The sequence below is a fragment of the Ceratotherium simum genome, chromosome X (genome assembly GCF_057802395.1).
Source record: "Ceratotherium simum simum isolate JZ-2026a chromosome X, ASM5780239v1, whole genome shotgun sequence".
In the NCBI taxonomy this organism is placed as follows: Eukaryota; Metazoa; Chordata; class Mammalia; order Perissodactyla; family Rhinocerotidae; genus Ceratotherium; species Ceratotherium simum.
This window is the reverse complement of record NC_141940.1, coordinates 90,662,108-90,679,375: the sequence shown is the minus strand read 5'-3', so window position 1 is coordinate 90,679,375 and position 17,268 is coordinate 90,662,108. Positions and strand designations below refer to the sequence as shown.

At 53.5% G+C, this 17,268-nt stretch overlaps 2 protein-coding genes and 1 pseudogene across 10 annotated transcripts in view; 2 read left to right on the top strand and 1 right to left on the bottom strand.

Moving 5' to 3' along the window:
• RBM10 (RNA binding motif protein 10) overlaps positions 1–10,907 on the top strand; it is a 29,810-nt gene extending 18,903 nt beyond the window's left edge. For 4 of the 9 annotated variants that reach the window (XM_014791008.2, XM_014791005.2, XM_087427185.1 and 1 more), the window contains 19 exons: positions 1,420–1,493; positions 2,846–2,932; positions 5,072–5,132; positions 5,273–5,449; positions 5,832–5,989; positions 6,164–6,261; positions 6,348–6,435; positions 7,036–7,222; positions 7,330–7,472; positions 7,583–7,700; positions 7,787–7,878; positions 7,969–8,133; positions 9,091–9,240; positions 9,340–9,405; positions 9,489–9,677; positions 9,768–9,842; positions 10,149–10,255; positions 10,332–10,461; positions 10,567–10,907. In XM_014791008.2, the coding sequence (XP_014646494.1) occupies positions 1,420–1,493; positions 2,846–2,932; positions 5,072–5,132; positions 5,273–5,449; positions 5,832–5,989; positions 6,164–6,261; positions 6,348–6,435; positions 7,036–7,222; positions 7,330–7,472; positions 7,583–7,700; positions 7,787–7,878; positions 7,969–8,133; positions 9,091–9,240; positions 9,340–9,405; positions 9,489–9,677; positions 9,768–9,842; positions 10,149–10,255; positions 10,332–10,461; positions 10,567–10,692 (2,291 nt within the window). In that variant the 3' untranslated portion in view covers positions 10,693–10,907. Of the gene's footprint in view, positions 1–1,419; positions 1,494–2,845; positions 2,933–5,071; positions 5,133–5,272; positions 5,450–5,831; positions 5,993–6,163; positions 6,262–6,347; positions 6,436–7,035; positions 7,223–7,329; positions 7,473–7,582; positions 7,701–7,786; positions 7,879–7,968; positions 8,134–9,090; positions 9,241–9,339; positions 9,406–9,488; positions 9,678–9,767; positions 9,843–10,148; positions 10,256–10,331; positions 10,462–10,566 lie in introns of all 9 variants that reach the window. The other 5 variants (XM_004434977.3, XM_004434975.3, XM_087427184.1 and 2 more) reach the window with 2 other exon arrangements.
• The window catches only part of LOC101398697 (uncharacterized), a 727,039-nt gene that overhangs the window by 600,538 nt on the left and 109,233 nt on the right, over positions 1–17,268 (bottom strand).
• Positions 10,979–16,171, top strand: LOC101399228 (ornithine decarboxylase antizyme 1 pseudogene; annotated as a pseudogene).

Here is a 17,268-nt window from a genome sequence, read left to right as displayed (position 1 = left end):
ATGGCAGGGGATGCTCTTCTCCAAGAGTGCATCCCAAGGAGCAGCCAGGATTTCTGGCCTCACTTGTTCCCTCCCTCCCTCTTGCAGGCTGCTTGGAGCTGGCCTGAGGTTAGCAGGGTGGTGGTGGGGGAGTTGTCTCTGCAGGACCTCTGGCCCAGGCTCCCCAAGGCAGGCACAGTGGGGCCTCACTCTGCCTGGGCTTCTCTCTCCATCTCTCAGTCTCTCCTCCCCACACCTCCATCTCTCTCCCTCTCTCCCTCTCTCCCTCACTCGCTCTCGCTCTCGCGCTCTCTCTCTCTCTCTCTCTCTCTCTCTCTCTCTCTCTCTCTCTCTCTCTCTCTTCCCCCTCCCCTCTAATTATACCATTCCATCCTCCTGTACATCCTAACGGTTGTTCTTTTGGAGATCAGGCATGCCCCCTGAAGCCCCGTCATGTCTAAGCCCTCCCTGTGTGTGCACCTCCAAAGGAGGAGCTGCTCTCCTGCGGCCTCAAGCCCTGGATCCCTTTCCCAACCCTAGCCAGGCCTGGAGTCTCTCTTTGTAGCATGTAGGTCTTGCTCTGCTTCACCCCAGCCAAACCACACACTGACAGGATTCTGGTCTCTCTCTCCCCAAGGCGGTGTCCCAGGTGCAGTCCCCTCTGTGGCCCTGGGCACTTCTCCCAGACACCCACTGATTCTTTAAGGTCTGCCTGGCTTATCCTGGCTCCCATTCTCCTGCTGTCTAGGAGGACCTGGACTGTGGGTGGCTGTAAACTTCTCAGCTTGGCCCTGAGGTGGCTCCCTGGTGAGGCCCACCCCCTCTGCACTGTGATGAGGCTGAGGTGATGTTGTGTCCCTGACTCCCCATTGTTCCTGATGGGCCTAGAGCCCTAGCCTCACCGAGCTGCCTGGCCCAGCTTCTCTTTTGCTCCTTTGATTAAACACCTCTTACAAGGCCCCTCCTGGGCACCCCTGGCCTTGTGCTGGGCCCCGCCCTTCGGTTATTTATTCTGGCCCATGTGGAGCCAGCAGTCTGCCCATCTGCCCTCATTCCTTCTCTGGAGACAGACTTCTATTTGTACCCTTTCCCTCCCAGCTCCTTCTCTCCGTCTCTGTCACCCAAGGCTGGCCAGGCAGGTCTGCCTGAGCCCCATCTCTCTGCCTTTCTTCCCAGCTGGTGCGTGTGTATCTCCCCCTCCCCCCACCTCTCACCTGTGTTTTCCTCCCTTGCCCTTCCCTCTTTCCTGCCATCTACCTTGCCTCTCACGCCCTGGTCTTTCTCTCTCTGATTGCTTCTCTCTCTCCCTTTCTTCCTTTCTCCTCTCCCCCCTTCCCTCTCTGCCCCTGGTCCTCTCCCCTCGGGTCCCGCCCCCGGGAACGCCGTGTGTCCAAAGCTGTTGACTAACCCACTGCGTCTGTATCTGAATGCTGTCTCCAGGTCAGAGCCGGGGCTTCGCCTTCGTCGAGTTTAGTCACTTGCAGGACGCTACACGATGGATGGAAGCCAATCAGGTTGCTTTGCCGCACTTGAACCCCCCCCCCCAAACAAATACTACTTTGTAATCGAGCGCTCCCCATCGCCTGATTCTTATGGACACAGTTCCCTGCCCTGTGGCCCTGTGTCCCATGCCCCCCTGCCCCCTCTCTCTCCCCCTTCCTGACCCTCACTATCTCCTCTTCCCATCTTTCGCTACCCACTGGGCTTCCCATCAAGAACCCACACTCACCACTGGTCCCTTCCTGCCGCCAGGCACTAGCTCTGCCCCTCCACCTTTCCCAGCTGAGCTTTCAGAGAAAGGGCTGCCAGGGGGGTTCTTCCACCAGGGTTCCCACTCCCCAGGGGACCGCCGTACTCTGGGGTTAGGCAGAACCAGGACTTCGTTCTCCTCTCAGGCACCGCTGGAAATCCAGCCACTGGGGAACTTAGCTGTTGGCACAGTAACTGGCGAGTCCCGTTTTGCCAGCTCTCTCCCTGCATGTGAGTTTGGCCCTTTGATTTCCACGCAAGAGGCCAGCACTGCTCCGTTGATCTGAAGTACCAGTCGAGTGTGATAGTTTTGTTCACTGGGACTCACTTCAGTTGCCCCACCTCTCCTACTGCACCTATCCCCCATAGGAGTCCCTGCTGTCGGGAAGGGAAGGGAGCCTGCTCCCCCAGACTGGCACGGGCTCCCAACCCAGCAGCTTTGGGACCTTCAGAGACCCGAGGATCTGCTCTGTTCGCCCACCCAGAGCCCAGCTCACTGGTGTGGAGCACTGAAGGAAAGCCTCGGGAGGAAGGGACAGATGGTGGTGGAAGGAGGGCTCAACAGAGGTGGCCCTGGGGCCATCTCTCACAGTCCATAGGCTAGTGCCTGGGCCCAGGACCCAGCCAGCCACGGGAAGCCAGCCTCACAGCAGGAACTTCCATCTTTTAAATATGGCTCTTTCTTTTTCCCCTTCTCCAGCACTAGCGCGCGTGCGCTTTCTCTCTTTTTCTCTCCCTCCTTTCCCTCCCCTCCCCGTCCCGCATCATCCCAAGGGTAGCCTGTGTAGTGCTGGCCCTGGGTGTGGCCTGGAGTGTCAGGGCCAAGTGGGGAGTTTTCCCCACTGTCTAGCAAGCGTTGGTCAGCCGAGCACTGTGTGCCTGGTGGCGTGTGTTCATGTGTGCGTGCCCGAAAAGGCAGCAAACAGCTGCGCCCGAGGGCTGTGGCGCTTTCCCTCCCTCCTTCCCTTCCTTCTTCCCTCGTCCGTTCTCCGACCTCCCTCCGTTCCCTGTCCCTCATCCATCCAGCTGAAGGGCTCGCTCACTCTCTTCTCCTGTGCTGAAACGGTGCGTGGGGCACTGCTGCCTGGGCCTCATGGTGCTCTGCTTTTTCCCACAGCATTCCCTCAACATCCTGGGCCAGAAGGTGTCCATGCACTACAGCGACCCCAAGCCCAAGATCAATGAGGACTGGCTATGTAATAAGGTACAGGGGCGGTGGGCAGTGGTTGCCATGGATAGAGACAGCAGCAGCAGTGGTGGCAACGTCTCTGTCTCCCTGGGGTCTTTGAGGTGGCATGGGCGTTGAGGACTGGCTCAGCTCAAGTAGCCACTGATCCTTGCCATGCCCTCTCAACCCCCACCAATGTATACTGAGCTTTCAGTCGGTGCCAGGCTCTGCCCTCATGAAGTACAATCTTGCCTGAAGTCCCAGGAGACTTTCAACAAGTATTTACATAAGACTGACTAGTGACAGTGGAGGCATAATGTGGTGTGTAAAATGTGGACTTCAGAGCCAGACTGGCTGAAATTAGACTCTCTCAGATCTGCCTTGATTTTGGTCAGGGGGCTTAACCTCTCTTTGCCTCAATTGCCCCATCTCTAAAGTGCAAATAGTAATGCCACCTCTTCCCAAAGGTGGTTGGGAGGATTAAAATCTGGTGACAAGAGAGTAACACTTGGAACAACACCTGGCCCACAGTTAGCACCATTTAATGTCAGCCGTTATCCTGAAGGAAAGCACAGGGCGTTCTGAGAGCCTGTGTCAGGTGACCCAACTTTGAATGCCACTCTGACAAAGCCACCTGAGGCTGAGGGCACAAGCACTAGGTTTTGCAGTCATATTCCCTAAGAGGAACCTGAGGCTCAGAGAGATGGAACCGTGGGTGGGCCTTGAGCCATTGTGGATGCCACTGTGGGTTCAGGTCTCCCCTGGGGCCAGCCTCACAAGGAGCCCTGAGGCAGGCTTGTGACTCCACAGCCCCACCTCTCGCAGCTGGCTGGCAGTCCTGAGAGTTTGTGGAGGCCCCAACCCTCTCCCCAAGAAGGATGCTGCCTAGTAAGGGGAGTGGCGCCTGTTTGTTTAAAAAAAAATTAATATCAGAAGGTGGGTGTCGAATGTCTCTGGAAAGATAGGGACAAAGTGACAGTGGAACTCCATCCCTCCTATATTTTCAGATATTCCTTGAAACCAAGGAATTCTCTTCTTTCCCCTCCTTTATCCCCCACATCCTGTAGGTCACCAGGACCTGTCACTTCCATCACAAAGTCTCCTCCCTTGCCATTCCCACTGCCCAGGCCAGTCCTCCCTCCCTCCCCTAGACAGTCGCCACAGACCCCTCTCTGGTGTACTGGCCTCTTGCCTCTTTCTCCCTCCCTCACCTGTAACATTCCTCAAAACCACCTCTGACCACGTCCCTCCTTCTCTACTTAAAACCCCTACAACTCTGAGCTTAAGCATGACGGTCCTCCATAATCTAGCATCACCTTCCCTCTCCAGCCTCGGCTTTTGCCTTTCTCCTCACCCTCCTATACCAGCTACGGAAAACCTCTTGTTCCCTCTGCTAGCAGTCACTTCCCAACAAAACCAAACCAAACCAAACTTCTGGGCCTCCCAGATCAAACATCCCTGCTAACTCTCCCCAGCCCAGTGAGCTGTGCCTGTCTTGGCCCGTTCCCCTCCCTGAGCCCCTGTTGGTGACTGTCCCCACAGACTAACCTGCCTGTCTGTGCTACATCTGCTCCCTGCTTTTAGGCCATGAGGCCAGAGGCCACATCCTGGGCATGCGGGGCAGAGCCTGGCACAGGAGCAGTGCTCGGTACCTGACTGTGGAACAGAGCTAGAAATGTGGTGGAAGCTGGGGTCTCTGGAGGCTGGACTGTCCAAGGCAGATTTCTTAAAAGTGGCAGGATCCGACCCAGCCCTCAAGATAAAGGAGGGGTGGGAGTCTGGCAAGAGAGGGGCTACTGCCTTTTAGGGATAGAAATGTTGAAGGTTTCTGAACAGGAAAGCAAGTTTTGGGAAGAGGAACCTACTAAAAGGACGTGGTGGTGGGGACAGTCCTAGGAGTTGGTACCTCAGAGGAGGTGGCAGTTCTAACAGGAGGGAGGGAGTTGTTGATTCCTGAGTTGAGGGGGTGGCACTGAGGACAAATTTGAGACCATGTAAAGGGAAAATTCACAGAACTGAGAATGACAGCCAGAGCCCTAGAGCCCCCTGCCACCCTCACCCTGGGACCTTCCTTCCTGGGACATTGCGGGGTTCCCTGGGGAATTTCCGGATCCAAGTTTGGAGGGCGCAATGGAAAACTCCACCCCCTCTGACGGCCTGGCCTGTGCCTCACAGTGTGGCGTCCAGAACTTCAAACGCCGCGAGAAGTGCTTCAAATGTGGCGTGCCCAAGTCAGGTGAGGCCCTCCTACTCCCCTCTCCCTGGGACACTGGTGGCTATGGGGAGAAGGGTGAGGGGCCAGTGCTCTGGGAGGAGGGTGACCAGCCTTGGAGCCTCCCCCTTTGTCACCAGCCTGTCTTCTGCCACCCCTGACAGAGGCAGAACAGAAGCTGCCCCTGGGTGCAAGGCTGGATCAGCAGACGCTGCCACTGGGTGGACGGGAGCTAAGCCAGGGCCTGCTCCCCCTGCCACAGCCCTACCAGGCCCAGGGAGTGCTGGCCTCCCAAGCCCTGTCACAGGGCTCGGAACCAAGCTCGGAGAACGCCAACGATAGTGAGTCAGTTGTTCCTTCCTTCTTCCTCCCTGCCCTAGGGTGTCTGGGGTGGGCTCTCGAAGGCCAGAGAGGTGGTGATGACCAGGACTTAGTACTCCCAGGGGTCTCCACCTGGTGGGGAGACAAACATGTAATAAGGAGAGCAGGGGAGGATCATTGCCCGACTCGACTTTGGGGGTGTATTAGGAAGGTTCTTGGCAGGTAAGTGACCGAGCTGGGACTTGGACTGACAAGCAGAGTTTATCCAGGAGGAAGAGGTGAGAGGAAGCAGCAGGTGCAAAGATGTGAGGCCAGAGGAGATGGAGCAGTGGGGAGCCACCAGAGGGTAGGGCTGGAGCAGAATATCAGAGGTGCCTCCTAATGCTAGGCCCCTTCCTGCAGCCATCATTTTGCGCAACCTGAACCCACACAGCACCATGGACTCCATCCTGGGAGCCCTGGCACCCTACGCGGTGCTGTCTTCCTCCAATGTACGCGTCATCAAGGACAAGCAGACCCAACTGAACCGTGGCTTCGCTTTCATCCAGCTCTCCACCATCGTGGTGAGGGCGGCACAGGGGGGGGCCGGGCAGCCAGGGTCCCGGCCCCCGGGGCGGGGAGGAGGGACCCTGACTCTAGCTCCCCATCGCGGCCCCAAGCCTGGAAATGGGGCAATGGAGCCGGGGGCCTCCCCGGGCCTGACCCTTCTGCCCCTGCCTCCCCTCCTCCCCCAGGAGGCAGCCCAGCTACTGCAGATCCTGCAGGCCCTGCACCCGCCGCTCACCATTGACGGCAAGACCATCAACGTTGAGTTTGCCAAGGGCTCCAAGAGGTCAGGGCCCCACCTGTGTCCCTTCCTAGCTTGCCCCCCAGCTTGGGGCCTCCCATCTCACTCCCAGTCTCTGACATCCTCCCCAGGGACATGGCCTCCAACGAAGGCAGTCGCATCAATGCTGCCTCTGTGGCCAGCACTGCCATTGCCGCGGCCCAGTGGGCCATCTCGCAGGTACTCAAAGACCCCCCTACGCCCCAGCGTCCCGAGACTTGGGCTGCCACGACCCTCCCGTGCCCTCTCTGCCAACAGGGGGTCTGGCTTGCTGTTTTGGCTCTCTGTGGAACCAAACCCTCTCTCAGTGGCTGCTATGGGCTTTGGGGGCCTCGCTGCAGCTCCCTTCCCACTTACCTCCTCCCAGGCTTTCATTGTGGCTGCTTTTCTCTTCTTTTTTTGTGGTTATTTTATCATCCTGAATTATTACAACTTTTTTAATAAAAAGGAATTTGTAAGTGGCTGAAAGAAAATTGGGAGATGAGAATAAAGAAGGGGAGGATGGTATTTTTCTTGGTCTAACACCTGGCACACATACCACACACACACATACCAGCATCAGCCCTGGGAGCGTTTGGGCACGCGTCTTTGTTCCCGGTCTGGTTTTTGCCACTGCCCCTGCTCTGCGTGGGCGGCTCTCGAGTTTCACTTGTCTGAGGGCTGCATGCTTTCTGTGAGCAGGCAGGCACTAGCCTCACCTGTGGGTAGATGCTTCTTAGCAGGGTCTTTTCACCCTGTACCCCCTCCTCTGCTAATGAGCCCCTCCCACCTGCCCCTTAGGCCTCCCAGGGTGGGGAGGGTGCCTGGGCCACCCCCGAGGAGCCGCCGGTCGACTACGGCTACTACCAACAGGATGAGGGCTATGGCAGCAGCCAGGGCACAGAGTCCACCCTCTATGCCCATGGCTACCTCAAAGGCACCAAGGGCCCCGGCATGACTGGAACCAAAGGGGACCCAGCCGGAGCAGGTGAGCCCCAGCATCTCTCCCTGAGCCCAGGGTGGGGGCCAGCAGGCATAGGGTCCTGGGCCTTGCCATTCACACGCATTCTCCTCCCTCCCTGTCTCTCTTTATAGGTCCCGAGGCCTCCCTGGAGCCTGGGGCAGACTCTGTGTCGCTGCAGGCTTTCTCCCGCGCCCAGCCTGGTGCCGCCCCTGGTATCTACCAGCAGTCAGCAGCCGAGGCGAGCGGCAGCCAGGGTGCTGCTGCCAACAGCCAGGTGAGGGAGCTCAGGGGGGATCCTGCAGGGGACAGGTGGAGGGATCCTAGGGGGCACAGGAGGCATTGACAGACACTGAGCCCTGTTCCCCTGTCTGGCCCCATGACCAGTCATACACCATCATGTCACCCGCTGTGCTCAAATCTGAGCTCCAGAGCCCCACCCATCCCAGCTCTGCTCTGCCACCGGCCGCCAGCCCCACTGCCCAGGAGTCCTACAGCCAGTACCGTGAGTAGCCACAGCCTGTGGGTGGGTTTTGGGCAGTTCCTTAACAAAGCAGAGAGGAGTGTGACGCCCGCCTCCTCTCCCCCTAGCTGTTCCTGACGTCTCTACCTACCAGTACGATGAGACATCTGGCTACTACTATGACCCCCAGACCGGCCTCTACTATGACCCCAACTCCCAGGTGATAGAGCAGCCCAGGGAGTGGGTGGGTTCTGCAGTTCCTCTTCTCGAAGTCTTCCCTCATGTCCCTTCTCTCCTCCCCCTCCGCCAGTATTACTACAACGCTCAGAGCCAGCAATACCTGTACTGGGATGGGGAAAGGCGCACCTATGTTCCTGCTCTAGAGCAGTCGGCTGATGGGCATAAGGAGACGGGGGCACCCTCAAAGGAGGGCAAAGAGAAGAAGGAGAAGCACAAGACCAAGACGGCCCAACAGGTGAACACTGGGGTCCAGCAGTCACTGGCTGGCTGTTTGGTGTCTCCCGATGAATGCATATCTATCATTTGTTACCCTCCACTGCTGAGGGAGGGGTGTAGGGGTGGATGTATACATGGGCAGTAATTGTGCTGAAGCGAGACCAGGCTCCTGATCCAGCTCTGCCCTTTGCTATGTGACTTTGAGCCAGACCAGTCTCCTCGGTATGTGGCAGGGCTACCCACGTCCCTGAGGTGGCCAGTGCCATCCAAGTGAGCCCTGTCAGCTCTCCTGTCCCCTGGTTGGAACCCTCACACTGCTGATGGGAGGATGGGCTGGTATGGGCATCCTGAAGCCAGGCTGGCCCTGTGTGTGGAAACGAACGGGTGTACATACTCCTCTGGGCCCCGAACCCCACTCATGGGTGTGTGTGTCTGTGTCTGTATGTGTATATGTCCCAGAGAACTGCTCACAGGCTCTTCAGGGTGGGCAGGAAAACAGCCATTGCAGTGTTGAGGAGCAGTGGGCAGTTGGAGGGAACCTCAGTGTCTGTGGAGGAAGAGTATGACAGTCTGGGTGCAGCACTTAGAAGCAAGAACTAAGTGTTCCCTTGGCAACCTGGTACATTCTAAAAAGGGTGTTGTGCCGAGGGAAAAGCAGAACATGGAATGTGGCGTAGTATCACACATGTAAAGAAAAATTATGCAGAGAGAAAGCTGTTGTATGCATTTTAGAATGATAAAATAAGAATACACATAATAGTGTGGGTGCCTATCAGGAGCATCGGGGCACAGCTGGAGAGGGGCTTGATGAGGAGCACCGATGACAGAGAAATGGGAGCTCTCACTGCTGCCTCTGTCACCATCTGCCGGAGGCTGCAGGGCAGGGAGGGGTGAGCTGCTGCAGGGGCAGTGGATGGAGTTGGTGGCCCAGCAGTTGGAGGGTTCCTGAGAGCCTCACCCCCATCCTTGCCTCTAGATTGCCAAGGACATGGAACGCTGGGCCCGCAGCCTCAACAAGCAAAAAGAAAACTTCAAAAACAGCTTCCAGCCCATCAGCTCCCTGCGAGATGACGAAAGGCGAGAGTCCGCCACCGCAGATGCGGGCTATGCCATCCTGGAGAAGAAGGTGTGTTGTGGCCACCCGTCCGCATGACCCCCCCCCAATTCTTGCCATCCCTCCAGTCCCTCTGTGGAGTCCCTGAATTTCTGTGTCTCTCTACCCCAGGGAGCACTAGCTGAGCGACAGCACACCAGCATGGACCTCCCGAAACTGGCCAGTGATGACCGCCCAGTGAGTGCCCAGGGCCGAAAAGGGGGCATGGGGCTCTGATCTAGCCAAGCCTGATCTCCCACCCTCACCATCACCTTCTGCAGAGCCCACCACGGGGGCTGGTGGCAGCCTACAGCGGGGAGAGTGACAGTGAGGAGGAGCAGGAACGTGGGGGCCCCGAGCGGGAGGAGAAGCTCACTGACTGGCAGAAGCTGGCCTGTCTGCTCTGCCGGCGCCAGTTCCCCAGCAAGGAGGCACTCATCCGGCATCAGCAGCTCTCTGGGCTCCACAAGGTGATTGAGGGAGGCTTGACAGGGAACCCTGGTCCCTGGCCCAGCCCGGCCCAGCCAGCCACTTCATTCCTCCTCCTGTCCCCCTTGCAGCAAAACCTGGAGATTCACCGGCGAGCCCACCTGTCAGAAAATGAGCTGGAAGCCCTTGAGAAGAACGACATGGAGGTGAGGCGTGACCCACTCCTGGGCTCCATCCCTTCTGTCCCTTGCCAAGTCCCTGTCCCCTCAGGTAGCTGGCACTCAAGTTCCTCAGCTGGGTACAGCCTGGCTGCCATCAGCGATCTCACATCCTGTTCCTGCAAGGCTTCTTCCCAACTCCCCTGCGCTGGTTGCTCGCATCCACGCTGTCCTGCCCACAGGACCTCAAATCTGTTAGCCAGATCCAGCTCCCCGTGGGGCCCCCCAGACCTGTGCCCATGTTTCCTGGAAATACTGACCAGCTCCCCTACTCTCATATACACACACTTTCAGCAAATGAAGTACCGGGACCGCGCAGCTGAACGCAGAGAGAAGTATGGCATCCCGGAGCCGCCGGAGCCCAAGAGGAGGAAGTACGGCGGCATGTCTGCGGCCTCCGTGTGAGTGCCCAGGGCCAGGTGAGGGGGCCCGGGGCCGGCAGGCTGGTCATTCATGCTGTACCACTGTCCCCTGCAGGGACTTTGAGCAGCCCACGCGGGACGGGCTGGGCAGTGACAACATTGGCAGTCGCATGCTCCAGGCCATGGGCTGGAAAGAGGGCAGTGGCCTGGGCCGCAAGAAGCAAGGCATTGTCACGCCCATTGAGGTGAGTCTCCCGTGATCCCTTCCCTGCCCTCCAGTCCTGTCTGCTGTAGCCCCGCCCCGCCCCCATCCCCCAGCCTCTCTGACAGAGCCTGCCTCCCTTACACAGGCCCAGACACGGGTGCGGGGCTCTGGCTTGGGCGCCCGAGGCAGCTCCTATGGGGTCACCTCCACCGAGTCCTACAAGGAGACACTGCACAAGACAATGGTGACCCGCTTCAACGAGGCCCAGTGAGCAGCTACGAGAGCTACTTCTATATATGTTGGGTGTCCAGCCCAGGGCAGGGGAGGATGAAGTGTTGAGTGACCTGAGCAGAGCCCTGCACCTGTCTACCAGCCCACTCCCCAGCCAGAGAGGCCCTGACCAAGTCAGACTTTGAGTTGGTGACTTTTGTTGGCGAACTGGGCTTGGGATCATGTTCTTCTTTTTGTAATAAAAGCTGAAAAGTCCGCAGCTTGCATGTCTCTTTCTTGTGTCTCAGTATGGTTTGTGGCCCACAGACACAGAAACATAAACACAGATGGGCAAGGGGCCTCATGAGGCCAAGGTGGGTGGCAGTGGTGGCATTCAAAGTGTCTGGTGCATGGCGGCTACCAGCTTACTGGGGCAGGGGGTGGTGCAGAACATAGGGTTTTGGCCTGTACCCCAACCCAAAAGATCCTGGTCACAGCCCCTCACCATTATCTGGCCAAGCAGGTCATGCTGTACCAGGAAATTCAGCACCACCAGGGCACTGTCGGGCTTGAAGTCCCCTTGGGTCAGAGCCAGGACTGGGAATTCCGCATTCCTGGCCTCGCCACCCCACAGCTGCAGTTGCTCTACAGTCACAAGGCTAAACTGCACTTGGCCCTCCCTGGGTCTGGAGACAATGCCCAAGGGCATCTCCAAGTAGACAACGATGGGCACTCTGGCGCCTGTCAGCCTTGTTGCCTAAATGGCCTGATGACCCCAGAAGGGTGGAGATAGAGAAGCTCGGCCTGCCAATCTCAGGTCCCAAGGCTGCCCCACCAGGACCATTTGGGTCCACCCTTGTCCCCATCCTCTCCACAGCTGTTAGCACCCCACCCCACTGGTCACCGCCAACCAGTCTACATCCTGTGATTCCCAAGTATGTGTGTGTGTTGTGAGTGCTGGGGCTGCCCTCTCCGGGCCAGGAACTCCCCCTCCCCAGACAGACAGGCATGGCTCGCTTCATTGCGCTTCGATTTATTATGCTTTGCAGATACTGCATTTTTTACAAAACCCTCCACCAGCAAAAAGATTAGGACTCATTGAAGGCTCAGATGATGGTTAGCATTTTTTAGCAATAAAGTATTTTTAATTAAGGTATGTACATTGCTTTTTTAGACATAATGCTATGGCACATTTAATAGACTGCAGTATGTTGTCAACATAACTTTTATATGCACTGGGAAACCAAAACATTTGTGTGACTCGCTTTATTGCGGCGGTCTGGAACCAAACCCACAGTATCTCCGAGGTATGCCTGTACGTGTTTATGCAACAAGAAGGTGGAAGGGAGGTGGTGTAGGAAGAGCAATTGTCGCAAAGCCTTGTCCCTCATTTACTAGTTTGCATTGTGACATCGCCCTGAACCAGTTGTAGGAGGCGAGGTTAGAAAGAAGGGGGCCTCTAGAGGTGGAATGGTGCTGATCTGGGGTTTGAGGTGTTGCCCAGTGAGAGAGGGAGGGGATGTAGGAGAGGAATAGAAAGAGACCACCTGAAAGAACCTCAGTGAGGATGGGTGGCCTTTAGTGTGCGGGCACCCCTGCGTTCCCTTCCTTCTTCCCATTCCCCAGAGGATGGTTCCTGGAACCCCACAACAAGGAGCCCTCACACATTGCCGGCACTAGTAAATGGTACAGCCACTCCGGAAAACTCTTTGGCTGTTTCATATAAAGCTTATGCTTACCCTGTAACCCAATAATTCCATTCTTAGCTCTTTACCCCAAATAAATGCAAACATATGTCTACCAGAAGACATATTATATGTATATTCATAGAAGCTGTATTCATAAAAGCCAAAAACTGGGAACAACCCAAACGTTCAAGAGGAGAATGGATAAATTATAGTAGATTTGTACAATGGAATACAACTCAGCAATAAAAAGGAACAAAATACTTATACAAACATCAACATGAATGACTCTCACAGACGTTGAGTGAAGCAAGTCAGACACAAAAGAGTATATACTGTATGATTCCATTTATGTGAAGTTCTCGGGCGAAACATTTAGTAGAGTGGGGTGAAGGGGGGGAGGGTGTTATTCACAGGAAAGGGTTGCAAGGTAGCTTTCTGGAATAATGAAAATGTTCTATATCTTGACTAGGATGCTGGTCACACAGGTGTATACTTAGCTAAAAATTCAACAAGCTGAATAATTAAAATCTGAGCATTTTATTATATGTAAATTATACAAGAAATTGGAAAAAGATCACCAGAGCAAACCTCAATAAGAAGGAAGGAAATAATGAAGAGAACAGAAATAGATGAAATAGGGAGGGAAAAACAACAGATTAACAAAATCAAAAGCAGAATCTTAATTTTTAAGAGGAAAACTTAAGAGGAAAATTAAGAGGAAAAACAGATCTCTAGCAGGACTGATCAGTTAAAGATAGAAGATGCAAACAAATCAAATACAAAATTAAATTTGTAGTTTAATTTTGTAGTAAATCTAGTACAGATGCGGGCCGGCCCCATGGCTTAGCGGTTAAGTGCGCGCGCTCTGCCGCTGGCAGCCCGGGCCCGGATCCCGGGCGCGCACCAACACACCACTTCTCCGGCCATGCTGAGGCCGCATCCCACATACAGCAACTAGAAGGATGTGCAACTACGACATACAACTATCTACTGGGGCTTTGGGGGGGAAAAAGGAGGATTGGCAATAGAGGTTAGCTCAGAGCTGGTCTTCCTCAGCAAAAAGAGGAGGATTAGCATGGATGTTAGCTCAGGGCTGATCTTCCTCACAAAAAAAAAAAAATCTTAGCTAAATGTAGCCACTAGTATATTTAGCAAATATATTTTGATCAGATAGAGTTTGTGCCAGGAATGCAAAATTGGGTCAACAGAAAAGCAATGTATGTAGTTCCCTACTAACAGACCAAAAGTAAACAATCTCAACCACAGAAAAAGCATTTGATAAGGTTCAAGAATCCGTGAATTCATACTTATATATATAAATTAATGGATAAAAGAATAAATAAATAAATGGAGGAGAAAAGAAATATCTACTTTACAATAGAATGTCAACTAACTACGGAACAGTGATAGAGTTAGAAAATCTATGGATGCTAAAACTAGTGGTGACACTTTGATGAGGAACAGGATATTTACATAGATTCAAAGTATCTCTCCACGAATGCATGTTAGTTAATTCGAAAAGGAAAAACATTAATGTGGAGAAACCTGGCAGACACCATCCTAATGAAGGGAACAAAGTGAAAATTATCCATATTAAAATCATGAGCCCCCTGATAGGATGAAACAAAGAGACAGCATATCCAAGATGCAGAACCTGAAGCTAACCATGAAGAAACACCAGACAATGCCAAACTGAGGGACATTCTACAAAATTCCAGGCTTATATTCTTCAAAAGCATCAAGGTCATAAAGGTCAAGGGAAGACTGAAGAACAGTTCCAGACTGAAGGAGACATGCCATTTGAGTGTTCAGATGTCACCTCCTTAATGAGGCCTGCCCCAGCTACCCCGTTTAAAATTCCAAACCCTCCCCCACCACCTTGTGACCCCTTCCTTGCATTACTTTTCTCCATAACACTTCTCAACGTCTAACGTACTATATATTTTCTTACTTTTCTATATTGTTTGTCTCCTTCACTAGAATGAAAACTCCACGAGGGAAGGGACGTCTGTCTGCCTTGCTCACCACTGTGTCGCCAATGCCTAGAATAGGGTTTGGCGTGTAGCAGACCTTGCAAGCATGAGTAAATACACACACCACAGCTGTTCAAATTACTCTCATCCTCAAGACTCCATTTTAAAAAAAGGCTAATATATAAAGAGTTCCTAAAAATCCATAAGAAATACAACAACCCATTAGATAATGGATAAAGGACACGAACAGAAAATCCCCAGAAAGCAAGAACTGTAATACCTTTAACTCTATGAAGAGATGCCCAAGCTTACTCCTAATAAGAGAAACGTAAATTATAATTACACCGGATTGGCAAACAACCTAAGTCTTGACAATCTGCTCATTGAGGCTGTGAACCAGCAAGCACTCTCATACATGGCTGGAAGCAATGCAAAATGGTACAACTCTTGCCCCCACCGTCCACCTCCCTCCGCTTTTCCTGCTTCCCTACCTCCACAGGCTTTTGCTCAAGCTGTTTCCTCCAACTGGAATGCCCTTCCCTCTCACTCAGTAAAGTCCAAAGCCGGCCTCAATTACTCCCAATGATCCATTTGAAGGCAACCAATTCTTCAGAGAAGAACTTGGCCACACCTATGGCTTCAGTTGTCACCTCTGATGGTCCCCAAATCTGTATCTCCAGCCCAGACCTCCCTCCACCTCCTGAACTTTAGACCCAGTCCCCAACTGTTTACTCAACTGACACATACCAGACCTTGGACATCTAACAGGCATCTCAAATGTAATACATCCAAAACCAAATTCCCGATTTTGCCCCACACCTGCTCCTCCTGAAGTATTTCCCATGTCAGTGGATGACAACTCCATTATTCCAGGTGCTCAGGCTAAAAATCTGGGGGTCAACTAGGACTACTCTCTATTTTTCATGCCCCATATCTGATCTCTTGGCAAATCCTGGCTTCTTTACCTTCAAAATCAACCCAAAGTCTAACCCCCCGTCACCACTTCCACTTTCACCACCTGGGTCTGATCCTCTCATCATTTCCTGGACTCTTGCAGTGGCCTTTCCACTGGTTTTTCTGCTTCCACCTTTCCCCTTACAGTTTGTTCTCTCTCCACACAGAGCAGCCAGATTGTTCATTCTAAAATATAATTTAAGAAGGAGGGGGATAAACCCAGCACCACCGTCCACACCAGCCGCACCATGCCCTCAGCCTGCACAGCCACGGAGGCCGCAGCAGCGGGAGTTCCAGGGTCTCCCTTCCCCGCTCTAGTAAGCTGGGTCTGGGGCCTCGGTGGTGCTCCCGATGTCCCTCACCCACCCCTGAAGATCCCAGGTGGGCGAGGGAATAGTCAGAGAGAGCACAATCTTTCAGCTAATTTATTTTACTCTGATAATTGGCTGAATGTAACAGAGGAACTAACGTCTAACGACAAGACGAGAATCTTGAATGTCCAGACCAGGCTTAAGGCCGCCAAGCACATCAGCTGGAGAGTGGTGCTGCAGGGGGCTCCCTCGACGTTGAGATCCGGGGCGGGGCGCTGCCCGAGGGCAGCGAGGACAGCTTCGAGGTTCTTCCCGAGTTTGCCGAGGAGCAGCCCCACGCTGACCGCGTCTTCATTTGCTTCCACAAGAGCCGTGATGACAGAGCCGCCTTGCTCCGTACCTTCAGCTTTCTGGGCTTTGAGATTGTGAGGCCAGGGCATCCCCTTGTCCCCAAGAGACCCGAAGCTTGCTTCATGGCCTACACCTTCGACAGAGTCCTCCGGCGCCGAGTAGTGGAGACCTGCGTCCTCGCACCTCACCGCCCGGAGCTCGATCAACCACAGTGCCCCCTGTCGCGCTGTGCCGCTCTGTGCCACACTGTGCGGGTGGCGTGACCAGCGCTGCGCTGGGTCGGGTGTGAGGCCTGCTCCTCTGCTGGGTGTGTCTGCGTGTTGTAATTGTGCAAATAAACGCTCACTCCAAATTAGCATATATTTCTTGAAGTTTAATGTTCTGTTTGTGATACTGAAGTATTTGCTTTAATTCTAAATAAAAGTTTATATTTTACTTTTTTATTGCTGGTTTAAGATGATTCAGATTACCCTCGTCTTTTGAGGGGGAGTTTCTTATCTGAAGTCTTTTGGAAACAGTCTTAGATCTCTTAACTTGGAAAGATATGTAATAATCGGCCCTTCTAGTGCTCTCAAAAATCCGAATAAAAGCGATTACACCGCCAAAAATATATATATATAATATAATTTACATAATGTGACTCCCCTGCTTAAAATCCTTTTACGGCTTCCCACAGATCTTAGAATGAAAACCAAACGTCTCAGCCTGGCTTACAATGCCTTACTTGACATGGCCTCAGATCTCATCTCCCAGTGCTCTCCCTTCCTCACTCCTCTCCAACTACACAGACTTCTGTGCTCTTCCTCAAACCTGCCAAGAACTTCCAACCTCAAGGCTTTGCACCTGATGTTCCCTCTGTCTGGAATGCTTTCCCCACTCTACGCGTGGCTCGCTTCCTCACTTTTCACGTGCCTCCTCCTCAGAGAGGCATTCGCTGACTACTTTACATGGGGAATCAGGAGAGGTCTCTCTGAGGTGAGGCAAAGGATACAGAAGAAGGAAAAGACCTGAGGGAAGAGTGTTCTAGAGTACTGCAAGGATAGTTTCCTTGCTATGTTCTTTGCTATGCTCCCAGTGCCCTGCACTTAGTAGACACTCAATAAATCTTTTTCAAATGAACAGCTTTGGAGGTTGTTGACAGGATATGAGATACAGAATTTGGGATAAGGTGACAAAGGCATTTTGTGTTAAACACCTTTGCTCAAACATCACCTTCTCAGCGAGGCCTTCCTTGACCACACTATCTAAAAATGCAACCTGTCCCTACAGATTTCCCCTTACCTTGTTCTATTTTTCTCCATAGCGTTTGACAGTTATCGCATATATACAACACATATTTACGTATATATTTAATCATATA